The sequence below is a fragment of the Gymnoscopelus microlampas genome, assembly GCF_963454915.1.
Source record: "Gymnoscopelus microlampas genome assembly, chromosome: 9".
Lineage (NCBI taxonomy): Eukaryota > Metazoa > Chordata > Actinopteri > Myctophiformes > Myctophidae > Gymnoscopelus > Gymnoscopelus microlampas.
In genome coordinates this window covers 19140966-19151820 of record NC_139946.1, presented here as the reverse complement: position 1 = coordinate 19151820, position 10855 = coordinate 19140966, and the positions used below count along the sequence as shown (strand labels likewise).

General features: G+C 41.3%; 1 protein-coding gene across 1 annotated transcript; it reads right to left on the bottom strand.

Moving 5' to 3' along the window:
* Positions 1-5872: 5872 nt before the first annotated feature.
* LOC311051432 (prostaglandin E2 receptor EP4 subtype-like) lies at positions 5873-9750 on the bottom strand (the record flags this gene model as incomplete). The annotated part of the gene is made up of 3 exons (XM_084065997.1): positions 5873-6220; positions 8436-8850; positions 9431-9750. 3 exons carry the CDS (start codon positions 9748-9750, stop codon positions 5873-5875), a joined length of 1083 nt encoding a protein of 360 aa, XP_083922123.1.
* Between the last annotated feature and the right edge of the window lie 1105 nt (positions 9751-10855).

The window sequence follows — 10855 nt, the reverse complement described above, 5'->3', positions numbered from 1 at the left end:
TTTCATATCTGAAGCAGACAACGTACAAAGACAAATAAACCCACTTTTTCATAGAATGTTTACACCAGGAATCTAATGGAAAGGTCACTGACATGGTACAACCATTCTTTATTGGTGAAAAACAAACAAATATCAAATTCTGGCTTATATTTAGGCATAATATAACTTTCTTAAAGAATCAAAACATAATGTCACTGATCGGTATCATCCATCTCAACCTCTTCCCTCTTATCATCATCATTAAATATTGTTAGGATGATCATACACCAACCTGAAAGCCTTTTGATATTTGGGGTTCTTCTGGAGCTTTTTGAGTGGTGCCACCTTGCCCTTGAAGGAACTAGTACAGCCCTGATCACTGAATACATGGTACCCAAGCAGGGTGCTACAGTATGGCTGCCCAAGAGAGGTTGCTAGCTCCGTGACATGTACCAGCTGACGGTGCGTGCCTGTGCCAGTGTCAAGGTAGATGAGCAGGTTGATGTCGTCATCAACATCAACAATCATTCTTGGCAAATCTGCTAACACAAGAACTCACCAAAGTTATATAGGTATTGATCAATCAACTCTCTTCTCAATCTAATGCCACACGTTTATGAGCTGTTCCTTCCACGATGAGAGCAGCTGTTTCACATTTTGCCAGCCGGGATGCTGCCTCCTTACTCCCCCAGACCTTGAGCATCAACTGGCAGAGCTGTCGCTTATTTTCCGCATTGCCCAGAAAGAAAGTCCTGGGGTTTCCTGATGGCTTGACCTTGCACTATGAATTTCTCCGAAAGTCCACGCCTCAGCCTCTGATGCGCCTTGATGGAATCAAGAGTGGTCTTGATTCCATCAAGGCGCAGTAGAGGCTGAGGCGCGGACCAGCTCGCTTGCCCCCATGCCAGGACACACTCATCCCCCACATCCAGTGGGTGAACTATAGAGTGACCTGTTACAAGCGAGCAGCTGAGCCAATCTTTTGGAGGCCTAAATCCTATGATGATGGTCAGGGGTGGCAGAAAACAGAAGGAGGGATTTTGGACCCTGTCTGGTCTTGTGGGCCAATTCTGCCCCTATCTCTCATTGACCTGTTGGCTGCTGGTGTCATCAGTGATGATGATGATGATGATGATGATGAGGAGGAGGAGAGGGAAGAGGATGAGGTGGAGTTTGATGATGAGATGGATGATACTGATCAGTGAAATTGTGTTTTGATATAAGCCAGAATTTGATATTTGTGTGTTTTTCACCAATAAAGAATGGTTGTACCATGTCAGTGACCTTTCCATTAGATTCCTGTTGTAAACATTCTATGAAAAAGTGGGTTTATTTGTCTTTGTACGTTGTCTGGTTCAGATATGAAAACGCCACTCGTGTGGACGATTTAAAATGGTCACCAAATGAACCCCATGGGACATTAGTTGACCTGGGCAACTAGAAGAAATCTTAACTAGACACCATAAGGGTCCTAAAAACATGTGGTAAAGTAGAATACACCTTAAGTATTTAATACAAGGATTAATATAGATGTGATTTGAACATTTTCTGTTAGTTTTTTGCAGTTTCTGTCCTGAAATAGAGTCAAGACCTGCTTGAATCTTAATAATAACCACTTTAATGAATTCCTTGGGTCAAAATTATATATAGAAATGTGTTCATTTGTCTCTGTATGTTTACTTCAAGAGTTATGGTATTTTCTGTTATCTCCATTTTATGGTTTGATTGGGAATAGGTGTCAGAAAGGGTTAAAATGAACCCCATGGGCCATTATTTGACCAGGGCAACAAGAATAAATATGAACTAGACACCATAAAGGTCCTAAAAAACACATGGTAAAAAAGAATACACCTTAAAAGTTTAGTACAAAGAGAAATATAGATGTGATAATTGTGATTTTAACATTTTCTGCTTGTTTTTGGCTACTTCTGCCCTGAAATAGAGTCAAGATGTGCTTGAATCTTAATAGAAACCACTTTAATGCATTCCTTGGGTCCAAATGATATAGAAAAATGTGTTCATTTGTCTCTGTATGTTGTTTACTTCAAGAGTTATGGTATTTTCTGTTACCTCCATTCTATGGTTCAGATTGGGAATAGCCGAATAGGTGTCAGAAAGGGTTAAAATAAACCCCATGGGACATTATTTGACCTAGGCAACAAGAATGAATCTTAACTAGACACCATAAAGGTCCTAAAAAACATATGGTAAAAAATAATACACGGTAAACGTTTAGTACAAAGAGAAATATAGACGTGATCATTATGATTTCAACATTTTCTGCTAGTTTTTGGCCGTTTCTGCCCTGAAATAGAGTCAATATGTGTTCGAATCTTAATAAAAACCACTTTAATGAATTCCTTGGGTCAAAATGATATAGAAAAATGTGTTAATTTGTTGCTGTATGTTGTTTACTTCAAGAGTTATGGTATTCTCTGTTATCTCCATGTTATGGTTTGGGTTGGGGGTAGGTGTCAGAAAGGGTTAAAAATAAACCCCATGGGACATTAGTTGACACGGGCAACAAGCAGAAATCATAACTAGACACCTTTAGGGTCCTAAAAAAACAGGTTTAAGAGATGTGTTTTTGGGGTGCTCACGGAGCCTCGAAACTGCCCTACTACAGGGGTAGGCAACCTTCGGCACGGTTGCCAACATTGACACAGGGGAGGGTGATCACGGGCACACTGGCATAAGTGTCAGAGAGAGGAACTTTCTTTTAAAATAAAACATTTTAGAAGATGTAGTCAGTTAAATTCTGTCCCTTCACATCTATATGCAAATTACTTCCTGCACATAATTCTACATGCATTCATTCAAACAAACTCTAAACTCTGACTCGGGAGGAAATCTTGGAGATCTAATGAGTCATGATCATTACATTTGAAGTGAAAGAAAATATTTCAAAAGGAGAAAAAATGAATAAAGCTTATGTATATGGATCATCAAAATCTGTTGGAAATATTAGATTTTGATGTGGTGTCATAATGAAACTTAATGTTGATTTGAAAATAAAAACATTGCACTTCATGTCAAAAAGGTTGCTGACCCCTGATCTAAACCCACAAATTAACATGACTCTGAGATGTAGTTATACTTCAGTACAGTACTTGAGTAAATGTGCTTGGTTACTTTACACCACTACTAAGGGCTGTGGGTTGCTCTAGGTTGGTTTGACGGCTCCCTCACACTAGATTAGTTTGCAGTGATGTATTGTAAAGAGACAGTGCCACCAACTCCATTCACCCCAATGGAACAAGTTTTCTTTACAGCAATGGAGGAACATGGAGCCTCTCAATAGTTCCCGGAAAGCTAGCAAGTAAACACGGAGTGCAGCAGAGTTACAGAACAGACCATGTGTGATCCACTTTTAAAAGATACGATTTTATATTATCACTTCTGGATCAATTTAACATGGAACTGGAACTAACTGAGGACTACACAAATCACACAGTCAAGCATTTTGGTCTCCAGTTGATGCCACTCTCTCTTTACATGGCTGAGGGCAGGCCAGTTTACCTTGTTATCATTCTTTTTTTGGCCCACAGGTTTTTGTGACATACATTTTGTCAGTATGCCGTATAGCTCCACCCAAGTTCAACCAGACGAGAGATGTAATCAACAAGAGTCATCTTTACCTTTTAAAAGTACAAACTGAAAACACCTGTATGAAAAATACATAATTTATTGGCAGATATCAAGATAGTGGTTTAGCTTCTGACAGTGTAGTCTTAAGAAACAGGGGAATTTAAAATTTCTGGTTTGTTTCTTCTGAGTCTTGCAAACTTTTCCCAATGCCACTAGGAATACTATGTTTTTTGGACTCCCATGGCACTCGCATGTTTGAAATATAATTAAACATTATTCCAATTTGACATTCTCTAATTTGATTTAAAGGACCACACCAGTCTAATTTTGACTAACCATTAGCAGAGATGGCCCCTGTCTTCAATAAATGTCATGTCCATTATTGTATGCAGTGGATGCTTTAGTAGCCTATATTTTTAAACATACATTGCCATTCATGTTGGAAAGGTTTGGAAAAACATTCTACAGCGAAAGATTGAAGTTCCTAGGTATAGGTGTACCTTTTTGAAAATCACGGCACTTTATTTGATCTAAAATGACTGTTCTACATGCGTTAATACACCTGGAAGAATAGTTCCTTACAAGTGCTGCATTTTGAGCTCAAATATTAGCTTGAGGAGGGCTTTCAACGATACAGTGAGTTTCAGCTAACGTTCTGTAATGTTTATTGAATATGGACAAAACGTAAACACGCACTATGTCAAAATTAAAGACATTTTGGGAATAATGTTTGAGGTTTATTGAAACTGGCTGAGGTTGTCAATGGAAAATTACATGAACCTGGTATGGTCCTTTTTTAACCGGGGAAAGCTTCCGTGTCATTTTATATTTTAGCTAAAAAGTGTTATTTTATACTTTGGCTATTCAAAAATAGCAGATATACCAGCTCATAGCACGTCACTTCGTGCCGCACTATGAACTTGTAGATCTGCTATTTTTGAATAGCCAAGGTATATTTTCAAAGCGAACATTTTTAACTTGAATCTTTGCTTCTGTAGCTAAATGCGTATCATTTTGGGGGTACTTGACATGAAAAGGTTTGAGCACCACTGGTATAGCAACATAGAAGACATTTGTAGAATCGGCCTCAGGTCTAAATGCGTTTTAAGGCAACTTGAACAGGAAGTATTTCAAATGTAACAATTGTGTTCCACTCCATACCATTTCAGTGAGCTGCTTTTAGCTTATGACGGACAAAGAAATGCCTTGACGAAATTACACATCTATTAGGAATGTGAGTCCTGTCCGTGAACATGAGTAGTGAGGGAAAACATACATGTTATGCTCATCAAGCCTTTAAACGGCTGACATACTGGTTGACCAACCTTTGGTCTACCATGACCTGTAGGTTAATTTAAGTTCAGTGCCTTTTAATTTCTAGACAACCTGACCTGGAATCAGAGAAGGTAGAGATAGGTCCTGCCAGTAGAAAATAGATGCATTCATTTAAAATGAATGTATTGGTTTTGGGTTGGAAGAGCATCACCATCTCTCTAAGATTGTTGTTGATGATGTTCCAGCAGTTGATTGCCAACTTCCTCCAAAGAACATTGCGTGGAGCTGCTGTGAGGCCAGAACCAGCCTGTAGATGGTGCTCATTCACCACCCATCTCGGTTTTGGTTGGAAGCCAAGGTATCTCTTTCCACTGCACAAGTGTTCCATACCAAACCTGTTCCGGGGCAGTTAAGTATGTTTTGCACAACCTTTTGTTCAGTACATGTATGTACGATAGATGCTTGCTGTTAAGGAACATATTGCACTATTTTCTCCCATACAAACAGGACTGTACCATGTCAGGATTGAAATGGAAAACCAGTGGGTTCTCCAAAGTACTCTCGGAATGCTAGTATGCCTTTACTGGCCCTACTCAGGGCAGCAGTGGTTGAGGAGGTAGAGCGGCCGCTAGTTTGATCCGCGTCCCCACCTGGCTTAGTGACGAAGTGTCCTTGAGCAAGACACTGAACCACGTTTGACTTGGACCAGTCCAGGTGCAGAACAGCACTGGTGCATTAAAAAAAATACTGCATCCATCACTAACCTGGTGTGATCTCTTACTACTGTATGTCCACAGTAGACTTAAATAAAGGTAGCTTATTTATTTTTTTAGAGAAGGCTACTGCTCCCCATAGCATATCAAGGTGTAGAATAAGTGGTTATAAATGCAGTACAACTAGTGCTGTTCATTATCATCTGAAATGTAAAGTTCTATAAAGTCCGGTTCAAGTCCAGTCAAGGTTATTGACTTCATGTCTATGATTTCAGTAGTGTCCTTCTGTGTTTACAAAGGTCTGTAGTAGTGGTTGTTTATGACGGTTGAGCACTTTCTGTGTCACCATCGCTCGTAAATGTGACTGCTGCCGGAAGCTGAGTGATAATGTTTGCGTTGCACAAAAGCTGTGTGAAAACATGAGTGTCCTTGGTGTCCTTGGTGAACTCAGGACCGAGTAGATGCCTCTGGGGCGTGGACACCACTTTTCTCTTGCGTGTCTGGCAGATGGTTTTGCACACGCTGAGTATTCTGCGAAACAGTGTCCTTCTGAGCAGGATGTAGATCCAAGGGTCAAGGATGGGGTTGACCGAAGCGATCCTGATTGCAGCTAGATCTGCGCCAAAATCGTTGACTTGTGTAAGCTGGTTGGCAAAGACACGCACCTGGAAACAACATAGCAACAATTAAAAAGTGTATACTTAGTAGATCACTACATACATTTTAAACACCATTCACTATAAGAGCAGGAGATTCTGCAATCTGCACATTTGGATCATTGCAAGTTTCTTTAATAAACAAATGCCAGGCTTTCGGTGATATGACCATCAGGGCAAAGCACTTCATAGACCACCATACATGTTAATACTATGTGGAAAAACACTCAGCAAGATCTTAAAGTTGCTAGGTAAAGGAAATTCACCTTTCTGAAAATAACTACACCATTTATTTTATCTAAAATGACTGTATTACTCTAGTAGAACCAACAGCCATTGACCCAAATGTGGATAGGCAAAATTACATCCTGGAAACATAGTTATTGTGCTGCATTTCAAACCAACCCAGAAATCCAACAAATACTTGTCTCAAACTATTTTGCATTTTGGAGACTTTCACTCATACCACCCAAAACATTATCATCTTTGGCCATTAAATACTTCTTTCAATATTTTGTGAATAAATGCTATAGATCCCTATCTGGGTACAACTATTCTGACATGACATCAAGACCTGAGATTGCAAGTTAAACGTTTATATAACCGTACCATATCTCAAAATGACCCTGCTGTATCAGCCTTTCACCACCATAGCTAGCCCAAAACTCCCAACATATTGTTCCCTGAGCACAGGGGCCTCTGAAGTCCAGGAGTCTGGCCCTCGGCCGGCCCGGTCAGGGGCCCCTGAGTACTGGACAAAATATCATGAGTTTACCCAGAGAAGCAGAGGCCTCACACTCGCATTGGCTGGGGCAGAGACGTGACCCCTGGAGGTCAGAGGCGCCTGGGCACTCATCTGTTATCCATCCCTGTTGCTGTCCTCTCTATACAATGGAGCTTATTGTCTGTATCGCTTGGTGGTTCTCAAAGTGGGGTCCAGAGACACCCCAGGGGTCATTGATCCCAGGTGGTCCCCAGCAAAACGAGCAATTTAACAACTCGATCTACAAGCTCACATCTTGTAGCTTGTAGATACCGGTAGGCTGTTTTAGAAAAATGTGAATCTTGAAAATCTAATAGACAGCCTATACATCAATGTGGAGGTCCTTGACAGAAAATTACATTTGAAAAAACTCAACAGCAATGTCTCTCTCCATACATCACAGACATTGCTTTTTTAGTTTTCTACCATATTTTTTTCTTATCTCGCCCAACCGCTATTGCAAGTGAATTTCCTCTGCGGGATCAATAAAGGTCTATGACTACTATTAGTTAGTCGGGGGGCAGAGTTAACCAACCACTTTAAACAAGGCGTCCCTATCTTGGATATCGTCACCTTGCTAAACTAATGGCCTAAGTCATTTTTTGAGGAAAATTATATTTTTGCCTAAGTCAGCTCCTCATGACATTGGCCACCTCTAGTAAAATCGCCCATATCCTAATTGAAAAGGATCATGCTGTTCCCTCCCCTTTTTGTGACTTAGGCCAAAAAATAGGCCTTTTTTTGGCTTAAATCACATGGTTTTGTGACTTAAGCCAAATTATTTACTGATTTAGGCCATTTTGTATTATATTTTGTATTTGTTTTGCTTTGTTTTGGCCTAAGTCAGATTTAATCCTATGTAAACCTATTTAAATCTCTTATGTTACATAACTGACAGACAGTGTTATTTCTATTTAAGTAGTCATAATTTGTTATAAACATTTTGGGTGAAATGATTAAGAAATATCATATAGTTTTGTTTTGGATCAGTTTTTTATTTTTCCTGAAACATTTTAAAAAATGACTTAGGCCATTAGTTATGTAGGGCAACAACATTGGCACAGGATAGGGTGATCACTGGCACACACAAGTGTGTGAGAGGATTTTTCTTTTAAAATAAAACATTTGTAAAAATAAATTCAAGTCCCCTCACATCTGTATGCACATAATTATACATTCATTCAAACTCCGAACTCTGACTGGGAGGGAGTCTGGGAGATATATGGGTTATTTTTATGAGGCTAATGATGAAAGAAAATATTTAAAAAGAAGAAAAAATAATAAATGTATATGGACAAATCAAAATCTGTTTGAAATAGTTTTATTGTGACGTGGTGTCACAATTAAACTTAACGTTGATAGGCTATGGCACATTGGCACACTGACTATCAAGAAAATAAAAACATGGCACTTCATGTCAAAAAGGTTTCCGATATAGGCTGTTCTGTTTTTTCAACCTACCACTAACGGCGCGGAGCAGGTCAGCACCACCGCTGACGTCATGACCAGCACCGCGATCATCTGCGTCTCGGCGGCGGAGGACAGCGCTCTCCATCTCTGCCTCACGCTGGCCCTGGTCACCGGCCTCTGCACGGTCCTCTGCCGCATGATCAGCAACGTCCCGCACACGAAAAAGTTCAACACTATGGTGGCCACGATCAGCACGAGGCTGACCCCCCCGTACAGGAAGGAATAGGCCACCGAGGCCATCGACGAAGTGCCGGGCGTGCGCTTCCAGTCGTGGATGAAGCACCACGTCCGCGACGGCTGCAGCTTGCTGCTCACTATGCCCATCATGGGCAGGACGCAGAAAGCGATGTTGGAGATATAAATGAGGAACAGGACCTTCTGGGCGAAGCGGCGGTCCACGCCCCACCTTGTGGGCAAGACAGAAAGAAAAAAATGAACACAAAGTACATAGATAACTTTCTTTTACCAAGCGATAAGACTTTAGAATAAATAGCGTTCTGAGGCAACACCAAGGTGATGTTTTAGTGAATAATATAAAGAGAGGCCTTTTATTTTAAAAATTAAAGTAGCCTACCTTTTATTTCATTTATTTAGCTTTTTATTATGTGCTGATGTTTTTTATATATATATGTAGTTGCATTCGTTTTTTTGTATTAACCACTTAAACCCCATGTGGGTAACCGGAGTCCCTCAGGGCTCAATACTAGTGTATTTCTGTTTTCTGTTATTGTGGGGAAAGCTTTCGCTGAAAATAGCCGATCGACAAGCTCACAATGCTACAATGCATCACATTGTGAGCTTGTCGATCTGCTATTTTCAGCCAAAGCTTTCCTCACAATACCGATGCTGCAGGGTTTACGTGTTTTTGAATGAACTGCAAGTCTGAGGAGCCCTGGCAAATGAATGTCACCCTTCTTTTACAGCAAAGTATTTTTTTAAGGTGTGACAGTATAAGTCTTTCTGATTCTGATTCTGAAGTAGGCTACCTCTGGTAGGTGTAGGGGCAGCAGATGGCCATGTAGCGCTCAGCGGACATGGCGCACATGATGCTCAGACCCGCCACGCCGAAGAACAGCAGCAAGAAGGACTGGAAGGCGCACAGGTGAGGGTTCTGCAGCGCGTCTTTAACGATGGTGAGCGGACTGGCCAGACACGTGCCCAGCAGGTCCGTGACGGCCAGGCCGCACACCATGCTGTAGAACGCCGAGGATTTGCGTCCCTGTCTGGATACAGACTGAGACAGAACCACGATGGCGATGATGTTCCCCACGGCCCCGCCGGCGAACATGAGTATCGGCACGGCCATCGACCTCTGGACCTGCGTTTCGTTGATGCTAGACCCGTGCGTAAAATTAGTGTCATTTTCCATCGTAGATCTATATGTCCCCCGGTTAGATTGTTTGTAAATCCCTGGTTTTGGTCCCTTTGGTTAGATGCTGATTTCAGAATGCATCCCTCTTTGGATCCGCTATAGGAGACATAATAATAAAGACATTTTATGTAGTCTAAACGGTCTTATGGCGTCTCCAAGCTCCCAGACGCGTCCAGCATTACGCACAGCTCTGAGCTGCTCTGATATACAGACACCCTCTCTCAGTCAGACAGGGGGCTGGAGGCAGTGTTGCCAGGTCTTGCGAGAGAAACGAGCAACCAAAACAAGCCCAAAAGAAGCGACCAGGCTACATGAGCCCTTTGAAAATAGATGTGAGAAATGTGGAATATTTTCGAAACATTTTAACAACACAAATCTTGTAGTTGTATGGGGTCCCTCACCGTACCTGCCATATAAAATATTTTCAGATAGGGGGGTTAATGATATTAATTTGGGGGTCCTTGACATGAAAATGTTTGAGAACCACTGGTTTAAACAACATTACAAGCCCAAAATAAGCAACTACACTTTAGAAACAATCTAAAAATATATATAACGCAACCCGCAAGGCCGCAACTACCAATATTTACAAGTAGGCTAACCTTACAGAAAAAGAAGCCCAAATTTGCTTATAATAAGTGGGCTTGGCAACCCTGGCTGCTGGAGGAGGATGGATGGTGTGTGAGATAGAGGAGACGGGTTTCCTCTTAACGTCTCTGGCGTCACGGCAGAGTGTTCTGGCTGTCAGGGAGGTCAACAACATTAAGTTGAGTTTTTCTGCATTACATTTCCGGAGAGACGCGCCTGCCGGGAAAAGCCTGCTGATTTCATCCCAGAATAAGGAATTCATATGAACCCCATTTAGGATTTAAAATGATTCACTAAAATAATGTATTCTGTACTGCATGCACCCCTCCAGCCTGTGTTATTCAGAATTCAGTATCAACACTTAAGCACACTGTTTAGTAGTTCATGATGTTGGAGGGGGGGGGGGGGGGGGGGGGATATTATAGCAAATGTTGAATATGGAGTTCAAGTC